The 27,528-nt window shown below is 40.1% G+C and overlaps 3 protein-coding genes across 3 annotated transcripts in view; all 3 read left to right on the top strand.

Moving 5' to 3' along the window:
* The window catches only part of LOC108508437 (mitogen-activated protein kinase kinase kinase MLT-like), a 66,121-nt gene extending 52,385 nt beyond the window's left edge, over window positions 1-13,736 (top strand). Inside the window, exons 11-12 of the mRNA XM_017837228.1 lie at window positions 4,565-4,700; window positions 8,935-13,736. Of these exons, the coding sequence (XP_017692717.1) occupies window positions 4,565-4,700; window positions 8,935-9,303 (505 nt within the window). The 3' untranslated portion in view covers window positions 9,304-13,736. The remainder of the gene's footprint in view (window positions 1-4,564; window positions 4,701-8,934) is intronic.
* A 2,028-nt stretch (window positions 13,737-15,764) lies between these two features.
* Window positions 15,765-23,449, top strand: LOC108506844 (mitogen-activated protein kinase kinase kinase MLT-like). The gene is made up of 6 exons (XM_017834235.1): window positions 15,765-16,700; window positions 16,819-16,958; window positions 18,140-18,202; window positions 19,185-19,277; window positions 20,631-20,632; window positions 23,308-23,449. Exons 1-6 carry the CDS (start codon window positions 16,679-16,681, stop codon window positions 23,447-23,449), a joined length of 462 nt encoding a protein of 153 aa, XP_017689724.1. The 5' UTR covers window positions 15,765-16,678.
* Window positions 23,450-25,120: 1,671 nt separating this feature from the next.
* The window catches only part of LOC108506836 (mitogen-activated protein kinase kinase kinase MLT-like), a 19,140-nt gene continuing 16,732 nt past the window's right edge, over window positions 25,121-27,528 (top strand). Inside the window, exon 1 of the mRNA XM_017834223.1 lies at window positions 25,121-25,195. Within this exon, the coding sequence (XP_017689712.1) occupies window positions 25,121-25,195 (75 nt within the window). The remainder of the gene's footprint in view (window positions 25,196-27,528) is intronic.

The raw sequence follows: 27,528 nt of genomic DNA, 5'->3' as shown, positions 1-27,528 counted from the left end.
TTGCCCCGCTCGTTGCCCCGCTCGTTGCCCCGCTCGTTGCCCCGCTCCTTGCCCCGCTCCTTGCCCCGCTCCGGCCCACTCCTTGCCCCGCGCTCAGCCCAGCGCTCAGTCCCGCTCCCTGCCCTGCTCTCTGTCCCACGCTCTGCCCCACCGCCCTCGCTGCGGGACTGCCCCCTGGAGCGGGGTCCCCCGCAGCCCCGGAGAGCAGTGTTCCGAGTGCCCTCTTACCAATACCCGGCTCTCGAGTGTTTGCCAATGATTTTATCCGTGGCGGTGCTTTTACTGCTTTATCAGTATGCCCTCTTCCCCCCAAATCCGTGGTGTAAGGCTTGGGACAAATGTTGGGTATTTCAAGGAAAAAAACTTGTTTCATGGCACCGTTGTTTGTGCAGACTGTGGGCATCATATTGTGGTTTTGATAGTAGACAGAATACAAGCAGGGTTGAAAGAAAAATATCCCCCAGTGAGGGGCTTCCTATACACCCCTACATTGTAAAAATATTTTTAAATGAGGAGCAAGTGCTCAAATGCCCTTAGGAAAAAGCAAATACCTACTTGAATCTTGCCAGTATAGCAGAATGAAAGCTGTGCTAGCTGGCACTTGGTAACAAAGTTCTATTCTTTTACTTAATCAGTTTATTTCTTGAGGTGTGACTCAGGTGGCCCAGGTTCTTCTTGCAAATTTTATTTTGATGCACCTAACTTACTCAGGTGGGGAATGTCTGAAAAGGTGTTAATGAAAAGCCATGTAGAAACAAAACGCTCTTTGGCACTCTCAAGTAACAGAAAAAGTTCTTACTATGGGGACTTGTGTTAAAGATAAATTTGGCATTTTTTCTGGGATAATAAACAACTTGGAGACAAGGAAATATGAGAAAGAAAATACAAATTCCTGATGGGACATGATTTTCCTGAAAGCAAAGATGATTTCTGAGTTAAACTGAAATGAAAACACAAAGTACAGAAAGAGCACAAGTTGTGTGGGGAGTTGTTTGGAAGCTGGGTAAGAGGGCTGTTCTCCAACCCAAATTCTGGTAATGGCTGCCTTCCCTGATGTGAAAGACATGTCTGTATGGAGGCATTCATGAATGTGAAGTCAAATTAACAGAAAGTATGCAAAAAATATGCCACCTGAAGTAGATGAAAGATGCATAAAGTGATCCCAAAGGATAAACTAAAACAGACTAAGACTGTTTCTAAAAACAGTTGCACCAAAGTTAACATGTTTTAACTTCTGCACTGAAAAATCTTTTCTTTTATTCGTAGCTTCTTTTTTTTCTTTCATGTTTTTTTATCCCACAGTGATTTGCAAAGAGATAGTGGAACGAGCAGTAGGGAAAGAATGAGATGTGTTACCACAAAATAGAGAATTTTAATGAAGGCTGGCTTTTAGAACCCTAGAGAAGGGTGGGCTTGGGAAAAGCAAAGGTTATGCTTGTTCCTTTGAGGGACCTCTGAATTAGTGATCCAGATACTGCACTTTCACAAGGATACTGCACTTACCAAAGCAAATCAAAGCTCAGACAAGCTGGATTACATTTTTTCCCACTCTTAAAGAAAGGAAAGCTGAAGTTCTTTCTGTATAGACATGCACAAACTGTATCTGTAACAGCAAGTAACTTCATTGTCACTAACTGGCTCATGTGAAAACTGAGAGTGGGCTGAGTCTATACATGACTGGTGGAGTTTATAACATAAATGACACTTTGACCTATCTATAATGTGGTTTTATTTGAAACATTCTCTGGTCCTGATTATATTAATAATGCATTTTAATCTGTTTGTTCTATAATTTCCTTAAAATATTTCAGTATCATATTTCCTAAGTGTTCTGCACATTTTTATTATTTAATTGAATAGGGACACTGTCTTATGCCTGAGTTGCGCAGATCTGCTGTATTTTTAAGTTCATATTCTGTGATGTTTTTGGAGCTCTTTCTCATGTCACTTTTATTACGGTAGAAAAAAATTACTGTTGAAGTAATGATGTTCCAGTTCAGTGAGAGATCACATTTGTCTGCAGTTAGTCATATATACTAACTGCATTTCTCCTTCCATCCTCTCCCCACGAGCGGCTGTTCTAATGATTAAAATAATTTATTAATGATACTTTTATTAGTGTATCAGTAGCAATTCAAGACATATAAACAAATGCCAGTCATTGTTTTTAGTCTGTGAATGTTTATCATTTTGGTTTCTAGTAATACAGTATACTTTCTTCAGTGTCACAGAATGAGATTATTCTGGAGAAGCCAGTAAACTCAGAGTGCACAACTGCAGAAGCAAACAAATCCACATGCCCTACCATGTGTAATGTTTCAAGCTGCTTCATTTATGGAGTAAGACTCATTAAGTGGGCAATGTACGGTAGCTTTCTCTTTAATTACACAGTTTCATTATACAATGAAATTATTTTTCAGAATGCAACTGTTTTTGCAGACTGACCTTTTAAGAGAAGTTTCTGTCTAATGAAGAGAGGTAATTACAGCACAAAATAGACTTTTGACGCATAGAAAACTATTGTTACCAGGACTTCCATAGCTCAGAATGTTATTTTAAAAGATAATGTAATTTACATATTTTAAAAATTATACAGTTGTATGTTAGTAGTGGTGATGACGAGAGACACTAAGAAAAGCTGCACTTGCAATTGTCCTCAAAATGCTCTGTAGTTCCCACAGTAGATTGCATAGTATATGTTGCACCTGCTGGAAAGGGTTTATGATAGGGAAATGAATGTTTGGAGCAGAGTCACTTTCTGACCTTCTCTCTGGTGCTTTTCTGTTTTATTCCCTTATTGTCTCTTTATTAGGATTTATCACCACTTTCTACCCAGCACAGAGATCAGTCTTGACCTTTGCATGCCTAAATACGATAGAGAATTTTGCTTGAAATCTGAAGCATGATAATTAAGAGGGGCATTTTTTCTGACCACCACATCGAACAGCTCGCTCAGCAAGACTCAAGTGTGATAAATGTCTTTGCCCCCAGGTGGCTGATTTTTGCAGTAGAATTAAGCATGGTGCTAGAGTTTGCAGTAGACTTTGCTAGTTATTCCAGCTCTGAATCCTTTCACTGTACTTTGTAAGCATTACTCTCTGATGGAGATGTCTTATTAAATTGAGAAATCTGTAAAATTTGGAATATATATATTATTTCATTTGCTTAAATAGACTATTTGGGTATGTGATTTTCCCACATTGAGAGCCCGAACTCTTTTAAGTTGATCGTGGAGAAGAGCTTAATCATTCCATGGTAGGACAGGAGATTTACAGAAAGTAATAATTCTCTTTCCCTACCCCAAATAGAAATGGCAGCTAACTCTGTTAGTCCTTTTATTTTCTTTTTGAAAACATCAGAAGGAGCATATTTTGTTTGCAGTGTGTTTATGCAGGAAAAATAATGTGAAAGTTTGAGCAGAATATTTGGCCTTGTAGAGTCCCAGTAGCTGTTCCAGAGCTCTCTTTAGGATCTCTGTCTCCTTAGGAGCTAGCTTTTTCTAGGAGGAAAACAAAATACTGGAATTGACTCTTCCCACAACTGTTTCCGAAGACTAGTTGAAGTCAGGACACAGGTGGCAGGCAGTGCACAGTCTCCCAGACAGGCACAGAAATGGTTCATTAAATGCAAATACAAGCTCTGATACAAATTGGATTTTTTTCTTTGGTTATCCTGTGAGCCAAAAATGTGTCCGAATCTGGTGACAGAGTTGCTTTTCACCTTCTAGTATACACCCGTGAATTCATAGTGCAAAGCTTGTTAAATTCTCTTCCAAGAACGGTTCAATTCATGTGTTTAAAAGATACTGTCCATCAGAAAGTTTGTCAAAAGAAACCACTTTGTTAAGGGAGGTACGTGCAGTGAAACCAAGTAGAGATGCTATCTGAAGGTTCTCAGAGTACTGCCTTCATTTCCTGCCTTTAATATTTTTCATACCTTTGCATGTACAGTGAGAAGTGGAGAAAAGTAAACCAAATCTTTTTCACAGCTGTTCCTAACTTGAGAAGCTTGTGTTTGTGACCATTTGCAGGGCTGGGTCATATCATGGTTTGTATTCTTGCTCTTATATTTTCACCTAAAGGAACAGGAAGTTAAGAGGGAAAAACACCCCAGTACTGCTTCTGTGCATTTGAGTGCAAGTCCAAATAGTATTTATGGCCAAGTTATAAAGCCAGGCAAATGGGCTTCTTAGACTGCCTGTATTGTGTTGCTAAGGATTATCCTGTTACCAGTCCTTAATGCAGTTTCTTTATGGATAAGGTCATGTTTCATGATGTTGAGCGGAAAGAAGGCATTTTCATTTTTTAAATATTGTTATTATATGGCATTTTACTCTTTTAAATGTTATTTTTCTTCAACTGAAGGTATTATGGTTGTTTTCAAGTATAAACATTGCAATTTGTTCTTAAAGCTCTGGAAGACTTTGTGTTTGGTAATTAAATGAACTGCTTGAGCTAGTATTGTACTTTTCAGCCTTTCAGATTTAATTAACATTCAGGTGGGAATTATGAACAATTTATATCTGTCAGGAAAAGACAGGACGTAACAAATTGTCTCTGTGCAGATGTGAAATTGAGGCAACCTTAGAGAGACTAAAGAAACTGGAGCGTGATCTGAGCTTTAAAGAGCAGGAACTAAAGGAACGGGAGCGACGTTTGAAGATGTGGGAGCAGAAGTTAACTGAACAATCAAATACTCCTGTAAGTAGACAATAATTCAGCTTTTCATCTTGTGTCAGAAAGTGTTTGGAGCTTTGTCTATGTAAATCTCAAAACACACCAAGGAAGTAATGCTCCAGTTGTCTGTAGTTGGTTCTTTGGGCCAATTAAAGTCCATTTTACTGCATCACTCCAAGTAACAATACTTTTTAAAAAATTCATCAATACATTAGATACCAGGTGTTACTGATAGTTCATACTGGGACATGGGCACTTTAAGTAGTGTCCTGTTGATTCATTTAGAGTTCTCAACTTTAAAAGTTGTTTGCATTCAGTAAATTGTTTTTTCATCTAGAAAGTTGTTGACTTTAATGGATGAAGGATTTGGTCTTAAATGTAAGAATGTTTTGTATCTTGCGGAAGGCATCTTAGGAAACCTATGTAGATTTTTTTTTTATTCTGTTCTTTTTCTTTGAGAAGCAGCAAATTTCCATTCTGTGAAAAAGGGGGTCAAAGTTTGAAGTGTTAATTTAAGGTTGTGTTCATAATTATAGTTAACATAACTTTCACTGGCCAGTTACCAGCTGTTAGAATTGCTACATTTCTGTTAATAAATTGAACAAAAGCCTTCATTGCATTATCTTGAATTTCTTAATGAAATGTGATGCTCTTCAACCACTGATTGGCAGAGGGAGGACCACAGGGTTAGTGCATGGCGAGACATATTACAACAGAGTTGTTAAAAAAATACTGATACCTGTTTGTTTTTAAAGCACTAGCCAAAGCAAGTGATTGCAGTAGCATATGATTTTACTTATGCAGTTTTACCCTACTTGTAACCTTGATTCCAGCCAGACCCATTTACATATGACTTGTTTTCAAGGCATAGCTTATTGCTGTTGTTTGAATGAAGTTGCATTTATGTTCCAGCTGTGAACATGCAGTAATGAAATAATGAAGGATGAATGTTTTCCTATGTACAGATACTGTATGTTCTCAGTGGATATCTATATGTCTGCTTTAACGCTTGCGAGCTTCCAGTAACTGAGCTGTGGGCCATCCTCTGTTCTGAGCACAGCATGAGACACAGCCTTAATGAGCAAACCTTTTCACCAGCAAGGCCCTGGGGTTTTTATGCTGTACTTGCTTATGACTTGTACTTTTCACTTAGAGCTAGCATTCCTGAAAGAATAAAGCATTGTGCTAAGGCCTATTGTGCTAAGCATGAACTATCTTTCTGCATAACATTAACCCAACTCTCCTATTGCATTTAAATGCAATTTCTTCTAATAGAGAAATATAAGTTTGTTTTTTCTACAGATCTTAAATGAACTGTTACAGAGAACAGCTTTAAAAAAGGCCCTTTTTGGAAAAAAATTGACATACTGGCAAAAAATGGCTTATTGAAGCTGGATTGTCTTTTTCATAGCAAATGAAGTTCTACAAAGCACTGGTTACATGTACAACTATATTTTAAATATATAGCTTTAAACCATTTGAAAAATATCCCTGGGCGTTCTGTTTGCAAACTGTAATCCTTAAGAGTCAAGCATCTGTCTCCCTCCATTGGTTCAGGCAGCGTCTGCTCAGCAGTATCGGGTTGCAATGGGGAGCTGCAGTGCTTGATTTTAAACTACCTTGACTGTAAAAACAGTAGTAAAGATATGGCAGCCAGAGCTATGACACAGCTTAGGGTTTATCCACTACGGATAAACCTGGTTCTTAACCAACACTAGGCCTTGTTGTGAACTAGCTGGTACTCTTGTCCCTGCTCTACGTTCTGCGGTCACCTCTTTAGTTTGCTCTGCAGCAAAGACCAGAGGCCAGTGGTATGCAGGAGGAGAAACTCAAACCAAGTGAAAGGAGGACAGCAAAGCTGTCTCTGCCACTTGATTCTCCAGTGTTGTAGGGCTGGTAGGAGCTTCATCCTGCATGGTAGGTACTTATGAGTGGCAGGCTGCTCCAGCTCTAAAGTATAGCTTTACACACTTCAGCATGAGAGAAGGGTGTGGCCAAAATTTAGAAATGCTTCTGTGAAAGTAGTGTTTCTCCCTGTTTTTGTTTTGTCCCTGTTTCTGCTGTATATTATACAAAAGAGACCTTTGAGTCTGCTCTTTGCAAATTCCTTTGTGGAGATCTCCAAGAGCCTCTAGCATAAGGGAATCTGGAGCCTTTTGGAGGAGTAAAATACATCCATAGCTACAGTGAAATGGGAGATTTCTTTTGAAAGGGGACCTGACTTTAGGAAGACAGTGTTATGTAGCTAAGCTGAACCCCTTATTTACAGAAAGACAGTGAGCAAGACATGAAATCCAGATGCTCACCTGTGGTGCCCTGTTACCTGCAGGTGATCATGTAAGAACAGTGGAATTTACAGAGATTGGTGGATCCCAGCCATCTCTAATTGTCTCTTCATGATAGTCATCCTATGAAATGTGACACCAAAGGCATGTCCTGTCCCAAAGAGCTCTTTAAGTTCTCCAGCTAATGAGATGGCAAAATATGGAGGAAGTAAAATGATTATAACTTGCAAAATTAGCCACAGTTATGGCCATTCATAGCTTACCAACTCTCAGGCATTGAACAGTCAATGACCCAGAAATGTGTTCTAGTGGAAAGCTGATTTGCAGCTTTGTTGATTTTTTTTTTTTAATAGGGATTCCTTCCCATATGTCAGGGAATGCTCTTCTAAGGATCTAAAGTGACTGTAACTACCTGGCAAGGAATTGTGTGTGATGTGGCTAGATCTTGTTTTTAAAACATTACTTCTTTTTATCATAGGAGCTTTTGGTGTTCTTAATCCAACTAGTGCTCTAGTGATGGTGTAATTGGGATTTTTTTGTACAGCCAGGTGTATAGAAGCTTAGCTGCTGGTTCTTTCATCACTTAACCATAGGATGCATGAAGACTATTTAGGGCACCCCATTTCCCCAACTTCTTAGTTTTATTTTTGTTTCTTAAACCCTGATCACTAACTTTTGTTAGGCACAATGCAAATAGAAAGCCTGTGTAAACTGGGAAAACTTGAGAGGAACAAAAGACAGATATTGTCTTTTTTAATGATAGACTATTAGTCGGTGTAAGTGGTTTTACCAAGAAATGGGCAGTCTTTGAGCAGCCTGACCATGAAGCCTCTTGTATTACAGACCAGGGCATCATCATAATTACCCTTGTAACCTGTTGTGACCAACTGCTATTGACTTTTCGGTCAGTTTTCTGATCAGGTTAAAAAATGTGAAAAAAACATGAATTTTGGGCAGGTAGTTTTTGCAAACACCTTTGGAAAGAAAGGCCGGTTAGGTGTTCGCACACCACTCCTTTGCTGTTGTTTTAGTAGGTAGTTTAATTTAGGATGAACTCCTGAGTCTTTACTCCCTGTGAAGCACAGGCAAGCCTGTCACAGAGGTTACTAGCTTGGCCACTCTGAAGAGGCATTAGTCATTATTTAGCTGGAGAGAGCACATTTCATTTGTTATTACAAACAGACTGGGACAGGAGAATGCCATTATCTGTAGGTGAAGGTTATATCAGTAGAGATCTAATGTGATGTACAAATGGCAGATAGCTATTGATATCACTGAAAAAAAAAAACCAACCCCAAAAAACTAAGCTGAAGAGCCAGCCTAAAGGAGCCCCTCTTCCCCTGCCTGCTCATCTCTAGGACTGCTTGCAAAAGGTGCTAGTGCAGTCTGGATTCCACTGTCATTTGCGTTGGTGAGAGGCTCATTTCTGATTGTGACCATTGCAGGGTGACCTCTTTCTCTCCTTTTGAGCAAACACTCCAAACCAGTCTGCTACTGCTTTTATTTCTGATATTTGGGGGCTGCTACTTCTGCACCAAACTGTGCGGGAGCTTGTTTGGGTTCTCTGATCTTAACCTGATTTATTCTTCAATCCTGAAAGGTTCAATTAAGCAACTCACTCAGACTTCTGTTTTATCCACATTGTCTTGGGAGCCAGTCCACCTGGCTGGGAACTGTCACGTTCTGTTTTGCACTGTACAAAACAGAGGATTGAAGAGTTTGAACCTTCTTTTGTCATGAGAGCTCTGCTACCTGTGGTTCTTGCCATGCCACTCAGTGATTTTGCACTTTGATTTAAGAACAATGACCCCAGAAGGACGCTGTTTTAATGAATCCTTACTTGATTTCCATGTTTAGATTCACTAATCATATGCTTTCTGTTGATTGCCAACTAATACGGTGGTGACTTTTTCCTTGATTTTTGAATTGGTTCTAACTTTCACTTTTGCTCTGTCCTTTCCTCCTTTAAATAGTTTTTCTTACCTCTTGCTGCAAGAATGTCTCAGGAGTCTTACTTTGAATCTAAAACAGAGGAGTCAAACAGTGCAGAGATGTCTTGTCAGATCACAGCAACAAGTAACGGGGAGGTAGCTGGCATGAACCAAAGTCTGAAGGCCTTGATGATGACGGGCTTTGGGGATATCTTCTCTCTGAACCAAGCAGGATCTGTCCTGCATTCTGGAATGCAGATAAACATGCAAGCCAAAAAGAATTCTTCTAAAACCACCTCTATGAGAAAAGGGAAGAAAATCAACATGGCTTTGGGTTTCAGTGAATTCGACTGGTCAGATGACGATGATGATGATGATGATTTTGACGACACAGATGATAGCGGTGAATGAAATAAGTTATAGAATTAACCCTGAAATTGTTTTAGCAAAGCAAACCAATAAAGTTTTAGAACAAGAATCCTGTCAGTTTGGTCTATTTAAATCCTGTAAAAGAACAACAAAAAACCAACAAAAAAAGTGAGATATTTTCCAGGCTGAGCATGTTTCTGTGTAGAAAGACATGTTGTTTTTGTTTAGATTGTGCTGACTTATTTCTGCTTTGATGAAATTTGGAACTAAACTTTCCAAACTAATGGAGATTATTATTATTATTTTAAGAACCATGATTATATCTATAATTCTTGATGCCTGATTACAGAAACTATGGCTTGATAAACTTAAGATCTGAAAACACTGGGAGAAACTTCAATGCGTTTAATGCCATTTATGTACTTCAAATTTTTCTTTTGTGTTTTTTGTCATTTCCCTTACCCCCTCAGTTGTCAATTATATGCATATACTTGTACTTCCAGATTTGCTATTCTCTACAATCCATTCTTTCTTACTGTTGCAGTGAAGGGGTTTGCTGTGTTTCTAATTTAAAGCCTTTTTCAAGGCAGTATTGTGGGAAGTCACTAATAGGTTTCCAGGAAGAGAGAAGCTTGGGGAGAAGAGAGGGGTTAGTTAAATACACAGTTTAAAAACTGAATAGCAGCAGAATCCAGATAATCCCTATTAGTAGATGATTTGTATAAATGTTCTTTTTCCCCTCACGTGAATGTGCATGTGTATATAATTCACTCTAGCAAAGCAAACTGCAATCAGACTTCTGCATCTATTATCAGATATTGTGATCTAGAAGCTAATTTTCAGTTATGTTGATGTAAATCCAGGAAGCCTCATTAACTTTGATGGACTTATTCTTATACCTGAGAGCAAAAATCAGTGTTCGTAAATTTTGATTCTGTTGCATCTCCTACCCTTAGGTAAGGACTAAGGGTACCCTTAGGTAAGGACAAAGAGAAGCCACTATGACATTTCAGGTTGGGCCTTACTACTGTGGCTTATGTGAAATTCTCTGTGATGGCAGTAATGTGAGGAATATTTACTAGTCTCTGCATACCTGTTTTTTGCAGCTTTTAAAGTATTGCCACTGCTGTTATGGCTTACTGTAAAACTCAGTGTGTAACAATCTGCTGCAATAATTGCCTGCCAGGCACTTAGGTTGAGAGCAGTGAGGACGTTTCTCCTGATGACCCCTTTAGTGGTGATGCAGAAGGAGGGAGGGAAGCCAGTGCGAACACAGATGCAGGTTAGAAAGGAAGATGTAAAATATTTGCCCAAGGAAGAAGGGCAGCATTTCAAAAGAAAAATGTTACTGTGCAGTTCAGTAGTAGTGGGAATAGGCCATCAAAATTCTATTCTCAATTACTGGAGGGGTTTCTTTTATGAAAACTTCTGGTTTTGAGTGGCCTCTTTAATTATAGGCTTGCCTGTTACACAGCTCTAACCTACATATTATGGTGAGTGTTTTGTAGATAGCTTAGAGAAAAATGGATACATTAGATAACAGCAGGCCTCAAATCATTACATGCTCACTCGACAGAAGAGAAAGTTCTTTGAAGGAGTTTTTCTAGAGTGGGCACCTCTTTGGGTCATCAGAGAGAATTGTTTTATCCTTAAGCATCAGCACTGGTCCGGTAACCTGCAAGGCAGCAAGTGCTGTGCTTCAAACTTCAAACTCAGTTTGCACAGAATTAGACCCTCCACCATGCTTAATTTCTATAGGATGTAATTTAATGTTCTTCCAAACAGTTACAAATCCGTTGACTTGCAGTTAGCCCTCTTGTATCCAGAATGTTTTTTCATAACAAAATTGTACTTTAAATGATGCAATAAATTTATGGAGTATCCCAGGGAGAAACTTACTCCTTCAGCACAGGTAGGGATGACTTCTTAGGTCCATCAAAACAACCTGATTTTAGGGAGAAAAAGGGACATGAAAGGGCAAAGTATGAAATGGAAAGAAGAGCAAAAAGGCTGTTTCCAGTGCAGATTTGTACTATTTTTGTAAGTCTATGTCTGCTAACACCCACAGCAATGTTACTATTTTTGTAACTGCCACTTTGCACTCAGCAAAATTTGATGGATTTGTGTAGTGTAATATGTGCACTTTAGATCTTAAGATGTGTGTCATTGTGCATAAATTGCTGTACCACATAAGCAGTGTAGGGTTGCACAACTGAAAATGAAATTTGGTTCAGTACAATTTAGGATTCAAAAAAGCACAAAAAATCTGTCCCTGGCAGATTTTGCACTTTTTTGGTGTTTGACAGTGTCAGAGCAGTTCATGCACATTTCTATTGTATGGCTTTTAACTGAATTTGTAAATCCACTCTTTAATCTTTACAGAAATAAAAATAGTTCTTGAGTAGTATGACACAGGGTTTCATAGTTGCAAAACCACAAGGTTTGTCTGTCTTCAGAGTTTTGTGCTTACCCAGGTGTGTAATTTATGTCAACAAAATATCATCAGAATTTGGTAGTGTGCTTATAGAAATTTCTACTCTGTGCTTAGTTTCAGTATTTTTTAATAAAACAAAGATGGATTTTTCCCTCTTTGCCTTTCTTTCCCCGTGTTATTTGTCAAAACAAATTAAGCTATATTAAGGGAAAAAATAAACCCTTATAAAACTTCCCCATGCTTTCAAGATAGCAAAGGTAGTCTCTGAATTGTAGATAAGATGGTAACATAAGATGACAAACTCTTCTGATGCAGTTCCCCTAACCCTAACATAGGGTTATACTTAGGATATTGGCTGTACTCACTAAAAAAGTAGTGGTATTGATTGCACTTTTACTTTCCTGTGATGACTTTCATGCCAGATGTCTTCAGTTTACAAACCAAAAGTCATATGTGAGAATCAAGCGGTGTTGTTTCTGTCTCTGAAATGCTTTTCACTAGATAAAGGCTTTGAAAGTGGCTCTGGTGGGCAGGTATGGTGGTTGGAGGAACTCAGAATATTTCATCTTCCACACTGATTTTCATCTGCATGTATTCCAGTCCACCTTCTACCTGTATCATCACCAGGTTGTATGAGTCTTCTCGTTTTTACCCGGCTGCTGTAATGCCAGCATTGACTTAGGTGGGTAAATGGCCTGGGAGAAGAATGGGAAGAATTGACTTTTGCTTAAAGATGTGGGGTCAGCTGGGACCAAGACAGGATGCCCAACTCCCAACTCCTTTTCTTTTCCTTCAGCAGTGGAGAAAAAAATGGAAAGGGGACTTAATGGAGGAAAACTTTTGATCTAGTAATTTTTGTGATAATGACACCATTAATTCCTCAGAGTAGCAAGTGTCTTAAGATACAGTGTTTAGGTGTGCTGCATCCCCAGCCAGGTGTGTGCTGCCTGACATGGAGCTTGTCCCCTGTAGATGGAAAGGGCTTCCTGGGGGTGACATCTGGCGCAGCCTCTTGTCGTACAGTCATGTTCTTGACTTGTCATTTGTTTATCGTTCCAGAGGTTTTCTTAGATGTTGTTTCCCTTTCCTTCTGGGTTTTAGAGTGTCTATTCTGATTTAAATATCTGATAAGATAATGATTGGTGTTGCTCTCAGCAGTAGCAATAAATCCATGGTGTCCATATAGCTGTTAAGTATGCAGCAGTGTTTCTATGTGTCTTTAGTGCTGTAGTTCCTTTTCTGTAATCAGGCAGCTTTTACAGGTTTTTAAGAAGACCTCTAACTTGACAGAAGTTTTAACTACAGTCCTAGGTAGAACGTTCAGGTAGAAAAAGTAAGTTCATATAGTAATTTTCACAGCCCTTAAAATGCACTGGTAGGAATCTGGAGGAGGGACCTTTCCCCTTTCCTCCAGACTTCGACTTAGTGTACACTGTAAAATCTGCACAGAGATTTCTGATGTGTGAAGATTTAATTTTAAAACTGTAGAACAAACAACTTTCTTTAAACATTTTATATTGTGTGCTAAATATTCATATGCCTTTTAAAGTCAGATATAGTCCACTGCATTTCTTGCTTTTGCACTACTGAAGAAGTTTTGTACTGAATAGTAGGAGTCAATGCTACTTACACTTCAAGTTTGAACTGATGGAATTTGAATAGAAAATATTTTCACAGTGTTAGAAAATTTCATTTTCCCTTCTGAAAAAGCAAAGCTGAGCGCAGTGCCTATGCCAAGACTCTTGTGCTGTAAACTGAATATATCATTTGTGTGGAACATGCAATGTTACACTTCTGTGTGGTAAAACCTTGCAGTGTCAGTTATTCTCTTTATTGCACTTGACATACCATCTCTTGTTTTATTCACACTGTGGATTTGATTTTCCAGTGTAAAACCAAAGCAAACAAACAAAAAGAAATCATGCAATGTATTAAATTTCCTCAATCGGTGTCATAAACTTTCTTTTGATGTGAACTTTTCCTTTGCTGCTCTTTGTTCCAATCTTCTATTTTGCAATAAACATTTTGACAGTAAATTTTATGCATCTGTGTCACTGTGTAAAATGCTGGTGTTTCAAAACATTCCTTATTGTCTACTGGTTTAAGTCACGTTTTTATATTACTCACTGTGTGACATTTCCCCTTTATTCTATTTAAAAAAAAAAATTGAAACAATACAGAACATATTCTGCCACTGATTATTTTTAAACATGGGGAAAGCTGAAAAAATCCACTGTACAACTAAAAATGTAATATTGGACTTCTGCATTAAATAATTTGGTTGTACAAGTTATCGTACCAGGCTCCTCCTGCAGCACCAGCTGGTTTGACTATAAGTACCTACAAAAGACACAACCCACTGAGGGTGTTCATGATTGCCACTTGCCCTCCCTTGTGCTTAGGTGTTTCCCCCAGCATTACTTTTGCCCCGCAGCATCCTGCCCAGGCTGCGAGTTGCTGTCAGCATAGGGAATGCCTGACAGCAGGTAGGTTGAGAAGTTTGATTGCAAGTGTGGTGTAGTAGTCAGGAAGGTCTCATTTTTGTCTGGCAGGTACATCTTGCCATCTGCCAGTTCACCCTGATGCCTTTGGGGAAACAGTGGGCAAAGGGGTGGGTTTGAGGATCCGCTAGATCCTCTGTGCAGAGGTGACTTCAGCTGGTCTCATAAATTGTTTGTACCCAGCAAGATTTGAGTGAGGCATTGGTGAAGGAAGAGGAAGACAATCTGAAAAGTCCTCAAAGTGGGGTGGGCAGCAAAAAGTCGATAGATATGGAGGCAGAAGTCAAGGGCAATCACAAGTCCTTCAGTGGGGGTTTCACATGGATGCTGTGAAGGGTATTTTACAGTGATGGCTGAAAGTTGTGAGCAGATTACACTAGACCCTGGTGTTGTGCCTGGAGAGCCAGGGAAGTGCTAAGGAAGTGCCAGGAAGGCACCTAAGGAGCAACTCTGTCCTGGGCCTCAGTATTCAGCTGGAGGTGGGCAGGGGTGAGTGCCTGTCGAGGGGCCGTGCTTGGCTTGTGGGTGGAGGCTGGGGAACCCAGGGGTGGCAGAGCTCTCTGGAGGAGGGAACAAAGCCATGGGGGCTGGTGGTAACAGAGCTGAGTCTCTCATAAATCACTGGTATCTACATCAAAGAGATTGCAACTACATCATGGTTTTGAGCTTTTGGAAGACACTGACAAATACGGATATACAACAATTAATGTTAACCCTTTAAGCTGGAGATAAAAATGCCAAGAAGCTGAAGCTTGGGATACTATGTGCTTGGATGAGTAAAATGGCAGTCACTATTACAGTGACATCATCTCCTCTGCCAGTTTTCAAATCATCCCAGAATTTCGTTTAATGCAGCTGTTCCTCTGTGTATCCTCCATGGTTTACTAGTGCTTCAAGAGCTAACACCATTTTGCGTCCAGTGTTGGAGGAGTCTGGGAATTGCTGCACTCCCCTAGCCTTAGGGGAGCAGTTACAAAGTGTTGGCAGAAACCAAGAGACACTTGTCTATACATGGACAGGAAGACTAGCTATAGAGGCCAGACTCCACATTCTGCTTTCATTGCTGTCCAGTGACAGTTTTCCTTCCTTCTGTAGAAAATATCCATCATCTGGGAGGGAGTCATAATCACAGCATTATTTTCATTGCAGAAATCAAAAAAGCAAAAGCCTTCCCCAGTGTCAGAGCCAAGAGGAGAGGCAGCTAGAGAGTCCCTTGCCATCGGACAGTTTACTTTTGCTTCCTAAGTTGTTTCTGTTGGGGATCTGCTCTTAATTTTATCTGCATAGAGTGATGGGATCGATTTAACACCGACAACATGCTGTTGGAGCCAGCCCTTGATCAGTGTGAATCTAGTGGTTTAGTATGTCAATATGAATTGCAGCCTAAGTCCTGTACTTTGCAGGGAAAAAAAGAACAGAATAAAATCAGCCACCAGAGTAAAATTTGGGTGGAGGGGATAAAATTGGTCAGATGGTTTTCTTTTCAATTCATATCTCTCACACAGTTGCTGCCCTCCTTTGATATTTGTGCATGGACTGAAGATGATGTGGTGAGTATTTTGTGTTAATGTGGCCAGCATCGTGCTGCTGGAGCTCTCTTAGCATATTACAGTGGATATGGAGGGAGGGAAGGCCGGATCAGAACATCCAGGTGAGATTTTACTGTTGTTTGTTTGGTAAAACTTGTGTCCTAGAAAGGGTTTAAAATGACTGTAAGTAAATTAAGGACTTGAGTTACTGTCATAAAACAGCCACATTCTCCAAAGTCCAGAAAATAATGGGAACTGGGAGCTGTCAGCAGCCAGGAGGGCATTCCTGAGTCACCATTTAAGGGATGTGGAAATGCCCGAAGACCTGACCCTGGACAGGACAGAACAGTTTTGAAGGTTTTATCCCACTGTGTGCCACCTGGACTGAAATTAACTGAAAAATGTGAAGGGGTTTTAAGGCATGTGGAATTTCTCTTTCATATAAAATAATGGCATTGAGTCTTTTTTTACCTTTTTATTTGATTAAAAGGCTAAACAAGACACATTATTAATTTATCTCTGGCATAGTGATGTGTCATAATGATTTTAATGTCCTATCTAGCACTCTCTTTGTGTGTTGTGCATCATGGGGTTGTTTAGCTGATGTTTACTGAAAGAATGCCTGGAAAGCCAGTGCAAAAGCTGTAATAGCCCTGGCTCCTTCACTTCAGCCCTTTTAGCACATGACATCACTCAGCTGCTGCTTTGCTCATTTCTATTCTTCATGACAATAAACTGAGGAAGGTGGCTGCAAAATGGAAGGCAGTTTTGAAAAGCTGAATAGAAGTCATCACTTGCACTGGTGAATCTTGAGTCCTTTAACCCAAAGTGAGAAATATTTTTAAATTTTGTTTTTTAAAAAGAATGTACTTGTGGACTCCAAATAACTGTAGTACAAAATTTTGGTAATGTGAACTTCAAGATTGATTCCTCTTTCTTTGCAGTTTTTCTGGATGCAACAACTTACTAGAAAAGGTAAAAGCTATTCATATGTACTTTCATATTCACATATATGAACATATATACATTTGTTCATTTTTCCCCCTCCAATAAAGTGCCCTATGGATTTCTGAATAACCTCTTCTATCTTAAGGCAATGCTTCTGGTGAAATGAGTGTCTATGCTAGCTTGTTTAAGGAACATCATATCACTGGGAAACAATTGCTTCTTCTAGAAGAAGAGGATTTAAAGGACATGGGAATTGTTTCCAGAGGACACATCATCCATTTAAAGGTATCATCATCATATACTGAGTGTTGCAGTAGGTTATAGTGTGAATATTAAGAAGTAGTCTATGAGTTTTCAGTAGTATTAACGAAAAAAGTGACAAAGCTACATAGAGAACATATTTGGTATCTAAAATAAACAGTTACAGGTTCAAATCAATGTAGAACCCAAAGCAACCTGAGAATCTTGTGAGGCATGAAAATGTGCTGTGGTCTTTATACTCCTCTGTCGTTCTTGGTTTTCTTGTGAGCTAGACTGGCAGTTCTGCTACAGATTCACCTAGGAGGGCCCAGCAGAAAACTTGGGTATATTCAGAGATAGTTCTGTGTAGCTGAGGGAGAAGCAGATACAAAACCAGCTATTTGAACTGAAATCTCTGAACTTCTTAACTTTCATATCTCGTTTATAGTGTAAAGCATACTTGGACTAACAAAACTCCGTTGGACAACTTTAAAGCTGATTGACAGCCAGGTTTCTTTCAGAAACTCTTTCAGAGCTTCTTAAAGCTCTGTTTCACAGTGTTTTAAATATCTAATGTTTGTAATGAATTAAGAAAATCATGATCTGGAAAATGTGGTCAGACAGCAGTAATGATATTAATACTGTAGCCACAGGAGAGAGTTCAGTTTTCTGGCAGCTTTGGAGAAGGGTTTCTCTAAGAGCAGCGTCTACAATTCTCTTGGGTCTCAGTCATTTTAGATCACAATTTGCTAGTAAAGAGATACTTCTATCCTAATTGCCAGTCCTGCAAATTTAGCTTCATAAGTCGCACAGATTTATTCTCCTTTTGCTCATCAGCCATTTTTTCCATGCCCACGCACCATTACTGATATATTTAATTTATGTTTCCTACAGGGAAAATTATTGAAACTTAATAAAGTCAATAATGCCCAAAATGAATGATTTCAGCTTCCTGGGTTGATTGAGCATAAATAAAAACAACGAAAACAACCCCCCAAACATCTCTTTCTCTGATTAAGCAGATCTGATTCTGAATGCAAAATGGGGCCAATCTACCACGACAGTTTCCAGAACAGGGCTGTGGTTTAAACTCTTCTTACATACCCTGATGTATCCACAGTGGAAAACACAGTGCACTTGGAGTTTCACTGGTTTTCATGTTGGTATTTGCAGTATGAGATACTAAATAACTCCCATCTGGTTTTTTTGATTTTTTTTTTTCCTAGACTGCTATCGAGAAGTTAACCCATGACTACCTAAATCTGTTTCATTTTCCACCATTAATTAAGGTAAGTTGCATAGTTTATATAAGAAGTGCTTCTCTTGTTGGTATGAATATTTTATTTTTCTCATGTCTCAACTTTCTCCTATTCAGGGGAGGGCAAAGCAGCAGTTCCTACAGGGAGTTGTAACAAATGCAAAGGCTCAACAGCAGTGATGGGTCAGAACAAGTAATAAGATAATAAAAGTTGTTTTCAATGAGGCTCTAAGATTTTATCATGGAACCAGTGGAATTAAATTAAAAGGCTACTGGTTGCAATTCCTTTGCTGTCATTAATCAGAAATTACTTTTAAGAGCCATTCCTCCAAACTGGTGCCATTGACTGCTCACCACTGAAGAACACCAGACCCCTGGCCCAGACTGAGCCCATCATTCCTCAGTTTGTTAATGTTATAGAAAAGAAGGATGATTTATAATGTCTAGTCACCCTTATGTTAACCTCTTGGTTTTCTGATATCGGTAACAAGAGCCATGCAAAAGGGAGAGAGTCTTTGAGAACCTTGGGGTTGCTAAAACTAATATTTGCCTGATTTAGTTCAGTGAACTAATCAAGCAATTCTAGAGCCTAAAGCCTGAAGTAGCTTTTTAGTCATAATTTATTGCACAGCTATAGAGTGAAATCCACTTACAGTAAATTTGCATATAGCAAAATTCTGTTCCCTGAAGGGGAAAATGAAAGTCAGGGCTTTGCTGCTGTGCCAGCTGCAATTCCAGTGGCAGAGGCTGCCACAATACTCACAGGGACACCATGCTGTGCCAGGGCAGCTTGGCCAGGAGCAGAAATTGTGCAGCATCTCCCAGATACCACCCACTGCATGCCGTAAAGCCATGCAGGAGCCATGACCGCTCTTGGAATATGTCTCCTTCCTGTTGCCTGCCAGTCTTGTAGCATCTGAAAGGCAAATCCTTTATGCCACCAAAGGCTGTGCTCTTGTCTCCCAGTGGGTTGTGGTAGATGTGGAGTCTCACTTTGCCCTTTGTTTTGGCAGGATTCTGCAGGTGGAACTGAAGAAAACATAGAGAAAGTAGTGAATCTTGAACTTGTGTTTGGTTATCACTTGAAGCCAGGAAATGGTCCAAAGGTAAGCTGGATCAATTGGTTTGGTTAACAGTCACTACTAAGAGGGTCCAGTATCTTCTGGACACAAATGGATAAATTGGCATGAGAATCCTCTGGTTGTGGAAAGTGCCAACCAAATGTCAAGATGGCAAATGGGGCTGCATTGGTGATGGGGAACTGCACCCCAGAGCAGGCAAGGAAAAGAAGAGTGGCACAGAAAGCTTTAAATGAAAGCTTTTGTTTTCTACTGAAAAATTTTTTTAACTTTGTTCCTTTTATCCCAATGGGTGTGAAATAACAGTCCATTTATGAAAAAAAACCCCAATGACAGTTGAGCAGTGCCCTATGCCTGATATTGGTGCACAAAATGCTACTTTTGTCTCAGCAGAAAGGAGATACCGTTCTATGCATCCAAGAAGAGTTTGGAAAATACATGGTATGGATGGCTGCTGGCTGGGCAGGATGGGACTGGTCCTGGTGGTGACTGTGCCCTCATGATACTTGGGAAGGAGGGAGGGGTAGTTGCAGCTCATCGCCGATAGCAAAACTACTGTGCATCAGCTGGTAAAAGGCAATTGCCAGCATGCCACATCCTAATCAAACCTCAGCTCCAAGCCGAGCTGGTTCAAGGATCTCTCATTACACCCTGGGTAACAGGAGCATTGATGACTCCAGATGTTCCAGCAAAAGATTTCCACCACGTTGTTTTTTCTTGAGAGTGAGGTTTGTCCCATGCTTTTTGTTTTCTTTATCCAGCTTGCGATGGACTCTGAGTTCAAGGGGTTTAGAATTAATCATCTATGTGGAAATGGTGTGCAAAGCATTTCTGAGCTAGAGTCAGGGGTTGTGACAGCAGGATTTGTTTCCTTTTGTATTTGATAAATCTGCATTGTGTGTCCACCCTAAACTTGTGGGAGGCTGACTTTCATCTTGTGTTATCTGACTGCTTTGCTTTCAGGGCATATTGTTTGCAGAAGTCTCTTGATTTCTGTACTTGGTGGTGCTTGCAGAGAAAGCATTTAGGTTTGAACTTAGTAGGAACTTGTACTCGTACTGAAATCATTTCATCAATTTAAAAAAGCTTTTTGTCTGGAGATTTCCTTTTTTAGTTTGTTTCTTTTATCCTAAGTACTTTTTTTCCCTATAAAAATCTTCTTTATCACTATGTGAATTACTTAGACTGTCTCAGTGTACTTGAATGCATCTTGCTTATAGTGCTGTACAGCTGCTTTTTTGTAGGTGTGCATTTTTGTCTCCCATGTGCAACTAACTCTTCAAAGAACTAAATGTCCATGAAAGAGCTCATATCTCCCTTCCATTTCTCTGCCATAGTGCAGAGAGGTGAGCAACAGCCCCCGGGAAAGAACAAGAGAAGGAGTGAATAGACCTCTGAGCACTGGACAGAAATTTGTGTTGTACTAACATCTCCCTGAGTCTGAGGACGAGTAGATGTTTTAGCCATGACAGCAAAATTTACAAATGAGACAGTGTGCCAGAATCTATGGGACAGAAGCTGAATTTTTATGAGAGGACAGAGGTAGTTCAATGGGCCTGTGTAGTGCTGGCATAACCTCTGCAGGTTTCTGACAACCTTTTTTATTTGGTCCTGCCTTCTCTGTGAGCTCCTAATTGGTCCTATCTGCTCTGTGTGCTGTCGGGCCCCCTTTCTAAGGAAGCCATTCCCTCTGAAGCCATGGTTGTGTGCCAGGCATGCCTTCCCTGTCAGCTGCCCTGCTACAGCACCCTGTGTGCTTAGTGATGTCATTCCAGGGAATGTGCAATTTGTCATCTAAATTTGTCTGGGCTGAAAACATCTGTCTGAGATTTGCACATTAACTTGTACCTCTCTTTAGAGATGTTGCAGCAGAGCCAGTTTTAAAAAGTGGACTGGAAGGAGTAGATCATCTGAGCTTTTGAGCAGGATGCTGGGGCCAACATGACCAGGGAATTTGCTTTCAACGTAATACTAACAAAGACTGGTATGGTACATACAATATAGAAAATTTGGCTAGCTTGCTTCTTTTAAAACCCCTGGATATAATCTTCTAGCTCCCCTAGAGGCTGCTCTGAGCCAGCTACTGCTGCCATCCAGATTTGTTCCAAAATGAACTGGAGATAGAGAGTAAACTAGGATTGAGGGATTTAAACTTCTTTTTTGCTGTCCTGTTTTTGTAAAAGAGTGGTGCCCGTTCCTGTAAAACTGGGTCAGCAGAAGCACTTGGGATCATACCTTCCACCATCTTTATAGCTAAAAAGCTGGCCTACATCAGTTTAAAAATAAATTTCTCAGAGGAACTTTACCCTAATCAGTCCCTATAGCCAGCTGCCTAGCTAAGAAACATTTCTCCTGTTTTAGCCATGAGGAAAAAGAGGCAGTAAGCTCAAATCTGGGTTATGCATTGAGGATATGCGTTCTCTGGGCGATGTGGAGGTTACTAGACCCATGTACATCAAGGGAAGCTATTAGGCTCATCTGGGAGATGGTGCAGCACAGCAGGAAGGGCTCTGTACAGGGGAACTGATCACCAGGCTGGCTGTGTGCTGGTCTCTTGGGCTGAGTTCCCATTAGTTATTGTAGAACATTTCCTAGTGTAGTTGCACCTGGAAGCAAGCCCACCCAGGCCATCAGAGCTGAAGCATGGCACAGGACGGACATGTGGGACAAAAGCGCTCTCCTGATTCAAATTAAAGCTCTGGTGTGGGCACAGCATTAGCGTGCAGCATGACATACAGCAATACCACTGGGTATAAAAGTGCTGGATGAACTGATCCAGGACACAGAAACCATTTCAGGGGTGCTGGTTATTTCAGATGTGGTTGGCTGGTCAGAGTGCACAGCACCATCTCCAGCGTGAAGATGATTCCTCAGGGCACAGGTGTCCCCTCCCTGGCACTGCACCATGCCCCATCAGCACAGCCAGTGCATCTTCTTCATAAGCAGGCAGAATATTAAGGGCCTTGGGAATGGCAGTGCCTTTTACTGAGGATCCTGGTGGATATGCTTCAGGTCAGCATTTGAATGTTCAGCCTTGTCTGTACACTGAATGAAACATTGACTTCTCAGTACACATCTTTACCAGCCTTGTATTTGTTATCTAATTTAAACTGCATCTTGTAGTGGGATTATGTTGGTTTCCACCAGCTGACAGATGCAGTCATTTCATTACAGTTTCCTTCCCTTTTTAGCTGCATCTTTGGAGGCAATAAAAGCTCAGTTGACCTTTGTGCTCTCTGAATGCATAAGGAGTGAGCATTGCAAAACTAACCTGGTTTTTAGAGGTTTCTTTTCCGACTCTTATAGTTCAAGTTATGTGGTTACTTCCATTCACTGCTTTTTAATGACCTTTCTGTACACAATTCCCGCTGAGCTAAAAGGTGATAGATTTAGACATTTTATTTTTTTTTCTACAAATTAAAAAAAAAAAGCAGGGGACCACCAATTAACTCCAACATGGAGGGTAAAACAACAAGCCCTGGCAATTGTGGCTTGAACTGATTTGCAGAACTGCAGAGGGAATTTTCAATGGCTTTCTCATCCTTGGTGGCTCATTAAAATTTCCCAATCAGGGAAGGGTGTCTGAGCTGTGTTGGCTCTGCACTGATGAATCACCCAACCCCATAAGAAGAATGGCTTACAGTCTTTTTGCCTTCTATTGATGCATTCTTTAGTTTTGGTCCTCAAAAGGGCAGATTTCACTATGCCATTGAATCTTCTCATTTTTTACCTGGTGTGTCATAATTTGACCTATATCTGAACACAAAGCCTTGAAGTTGGCTCACCATTTCACCTTATTTTTCCCCATTTACCTCTCCCTCCATTTGACAAGGTAAAGAGCAGAGCCTCTTCAAAACTGTCTGCTAACTCTGTGAACTATTTTCTAGCCTTGAATATCCAAACTGGGATATATTTTAATACTATTATTTAAATGTGTAGTGCAGAAGTGAATATACTATTAATGGTGCTTTAGAGAGATGTTTTGACCAGCTCTTCATGTGGAGAAGCCCAGGCTGGCAAAATGCAGGTACTACCAGAAAAAACAGTACTGAAATAGTTGTAACTGGAATGCACTTTCACAAGTGCTTGAGACCATTTCTGCTGCCTCTTCTCCTCCACTCTCCCACTACATCAACACTCATAAATTCTTTCTTTATGTTCTTAAAATTAAAGCAAGGGGGCCAAGGTCTAAAATTTGAAATTATACTTTTGTAGTTTTTAGGTCGCATATATTTCCCATGCTCTATAGGTATTTTAACCCGCTTCAGTAAAGTAAAGCTGGAAGAGGAATTGGTTTTATCTGACCCTTTGCAAGGTAATTGCAAGTACCTTGACTTTCTTACATGGGGTTATTTAACCTTAGCTCAAAACCTCATCTTCTAAACCCTCTCTCTTTAATTCCATCTCAAAACAAAATGCTTTCAGGACTAAAGACTAGTAGTAGTAGAATCAGAGTAGCTGTGTTTCTGTGCCATTTTCATAGATTTGCTCCTATTCTAACAAGTAGTCAGTAAAGGGGTAAACTCTTTGTGAAGGAACACAAAAAATGACCTAAGCTGTAAAGTAAAACCACGGCCACATTAAAATATTGCCAGCACCACTAAGAACTGATTAATATAGTCTGCCAAGAAGGTGAATCAGTGTGGGTGACTCAGAGCCCCTTGTACTCTTTCAAAAAAGCTTTTCTGGGCCACGTATTGCTTTTGCATGAAGTAGAGCTGGTATAACTTCATCATCTCCACTGGGATTGCTCCAGCTGTAGCATCCATGTGTAACTGAGGTCAAACTCAAGCCAACACCTTTAAAAATCCTTGTGTGGGCAGTGCTATACCGGGGATTCCCCTTAGAAGTTATTCCATAGCCCTGAAGAGCCATATAAACTTTTCAGCTAGGCGATTTTGCTCACTTGACTTTCTAGACTTTTTAATCTCAAGATTTATGTTTATACCTTGATCACTGAATTAACTTGCTGCCTTCCACACATTATCTCTCACATGCAGCCTTGGTCACAGATGTGTCTGCAGAAGCAGACAGGTTCCCAGTGGTTTGTAGGCTTGGCACATGCTCTCCAGACATAGGCCTGGAAGAGGAGCCTTTGTTCCCAGCATGCACAGGACATATCCAGCAGCCCTGCCATGCCTTTCCTGAGCTCCTGTGCATCCTTGTCCCCTGCAGCCCCAGTGTGTGAGCAGCAGCCTCCACCATGAGTGGGGACATGGTCCACGTGGCTCCAGCAGATTGTTCCCATGAGTCTGCTGGAAAATGGCACTGGAGGACAGGGACAGTACAGGAGGACACCCACGCAGCCCTCAGGGAAGGGGCTCATATTTCTCGTTCTTCCACCTTTACAATCCTGCTGTCACAAGCAGGGTGCTCCTGTGGATGATGCCTGCGACTGCAACAACCCCTGTTTGCTTCTGATCACGTGTAAGGGGCAGCTCTTGGTGAACACTATGGTCTTGCAGAGCTCTCCTCTCACCTGCTGCAAGTCCCTGTTCTCGGGCACCAGCCCCAGCACGCAGCAGTGCCCGGTATTTACCATGATATCCCACTGCGTCGTGGCACAGAGCTCCACAGCGCTGGATGATAAAGAAGGGGGCTGTCAAGCGACAGATATTTTTGGTACTGCTGGTTGGGCTGCGTAGGTGTTAAAAAGGCCTTGTGCTTCTCCAGGCAAAGCTCCAGCCAGTCAGTGCCTGTTGCCTCGCAGAGGAGTAGGGGCTCCAGCTCAAAGGAGGCACCCAGGCAACTGATAACATAAATATATCTTTTGCTTGCTTTGTTTCTGTACATTCTAAGGCCATCTCTCTTGCAAGGCCTCCCCTCCGCCCCTCTTTTTTTCTGCCTGCACAGCTGAAACAAAACCAGCGATGGAGCCACCTTCTCTTGCTGGAGCCTGGCTGGCAGCAGCCTGCCCTGACCTGAGACACCAGCCATTGTTAAGGGTATAACACATTTACATATTTTGCAATAAAACATCAGTTATTTGCATTACTGTGTCAAGTTTTATTTGATTCTTTCACCTAAAAATGACTCATTTTCCTTTCTTGTATTTTAAAAACCAACTACTCTAAGCTTGTTTGAGAATAATCAAAAATTGCCCATTTAGCTAGAAGTCATTTTCTTTTCAAAAGGCAAATGTTATTTAATCTTTCAGCTGTTCATTGTGCCATCATAAATACTTTCTTTTCAGCACAGTTGTGGGGACTGAAATGAGCCCACTAATTGCCTCCCATTTCGACTGACATGTGGTGGTTTAGTGGAAAGAGAACACAGCGGGGAGAAGGAAATAGGAGGCTGAGAAAATGAGAGCTAATTATTTTCACTGCCTCATGTCAGGCTCTGTGTCAGCCTTGTTTTTACAAACTGGAAGGTTTAGCACTAAATAAAACAAACTGGCGTCATGTTTTTATATACTGGCAGTGTCATGGAAGCAGCTGCACATCTCAAAGACAATATAATGCCTGCATTCGCATGGACACCATCTGACAGCCACTGTGAGCCACTGCTAATGAGGATATCACAGTGGTGCCAAGTGAAAGGTGCTGAATTATGTATGATTCTTCATCAGTGCAGCAATAGTCCTGTACATCATTATGAGACATTGTTTTGCTGAAGAGATTAAAACATTCTTAGTTCCAGACCCTGCAACCTATACATGCTACAAGAGGTTATTAATGGAATTTTTAGGGAGAGTTTCTTGTGGATTTCTTTTTGGTTAAAAATATCTCATGGGACAAAGCTGTGGTGGGTCATGACACTATATATATAAAGAAGAGAAGCAAATTAACTATAATTGTGTTATCTTCCTTTAAAACCAGTATAATAAAATATAGTGTAGCAGGGTGATACATAATGATAAATAACCCAAGTGCTGTCACTAGATGTTCAACTCTAATGCCTTTAAAACAGCAGGTTTCAGCAGCTGAGATAGATAATAGCTAAGAACGTAAAAGAGCTTCTAGGGATCTAAATCATCAACATGCTACTACTTTTAGTATCAGCATGACCAATATTTTTTTCATATTTGTTTCATCTCGTGCTACATCTTACTTTTCTTCTAATATCCAGTTACCTGCTACAATGCTGTTTCCATTTTTATTTCAATCTTTAAAAAACAAAAAAAGTTCATTCCAACCACTGGTTTTAAAATGAATCCTGGATTTGGGCCCCCTTGAAAAATGAAGTGCCTTCCCAGCAAGGGTTTTAAGCTGTTGTTTCAGGACACATGTTTGTTGTTTAGAGCCTGTGCCTGATCTTTTTCATTTCCCTTTCATTATATTTTTTTTTGGCAGATGTTAATGCATATGGGGCTAAAGAAGTATTGTCACCACAGTAAGCTGGAGACTTGAGTTTTAAAGTGTTTTTATTTTCTGTTTTGAAACTGAAGAGAAGCGGCTCAAATACATGTGTGATTTGCTTTTCTAGAACCATTTTCAGAAGCTGCTGATTTTTTAACTTTGTCGAAGTGTTATTTGAAAATGTTTTCACACCATGTTTTGCTGGTTTCAGAACTGATTGCCTCTCAGTTCTGAAACTGAGATATTTTCTTAAAACAAAAAGCTGAAATTCTTTATTTAAATCAAAATCAAGCAGGTAAATACTGGGAGGTATTTTAATGTTTGAACGACAAGATATTCAGGGAAGTCTCTTTGAAGGACTTGTGTAAGCATATTTATCAACCAGACACTTTTCCATTTCCAAATTATTTTCCCACATACATCTGGCATTAAATGTAGTCCCAATCCAAGAAGCCTTATGGCTACAATTCATCGAAGAATTGAAATTCATATACTTGGTTATTCTAGCCACATTTTTGCTTAAGTGGATAAGCATCTCTCTCCTATTTTAAGAACCTAGAACTCCATTGGAAAACAGGAAGTATGTCCATTTCTTTCTGCAGCATGCAAATCATGCATTATTTACTGCGTAGTTGAACAAAATAGTTACTGGGTGTGTAAAACAAGTAGCCACCTACTTACTTTAGATATTTCCCAAGTGCCTTGATTCTAAAGTCATCCATCTACTGTCTTTTCTAGTTACTTTCCCTTCTTTCCTTCCTTCCTTCCTTCCTTCTTTCTTTCTTTCTTTCTTTCTCTTTCTTTCTTTCTCTTTCTTTCTTTCTTTCTTTCTTTCTCTTTCTTTCTTTCTCTTTCTTTCTTTCTTTTTCTTTCTTTCTTTCTCTCTTTCTTTCTTTCTTTCTTTCTTTCTTTCTTTCTTTCTTTCTTTCTTTCTTTCTTTCTTTCTTTCTTTCTTTCTTTCTTTCTTTCTTTCTTTC

This window comes from Lepidothrix coronata, unplaced genomic scaffold (genome assembly GCF_001604755.1).
Source record: "Lepidothrix coronata isolate B3197 unplaced genomic scaffold, Lepidothrix_coronata-1.0 Scaffold7, whole genome shotgun sequence".
NCBI classification, from domain to species: Eukaryota; Metazoa; Chordata; class Aves; order Passeriformes; family Pipridae; genus Lepidothrix; species Lepidothrix coronata.
Note: the sequence above shows the minus strand (reverse complement) of the source record. Positions and strands in the feature narration are given on the sequence as shown.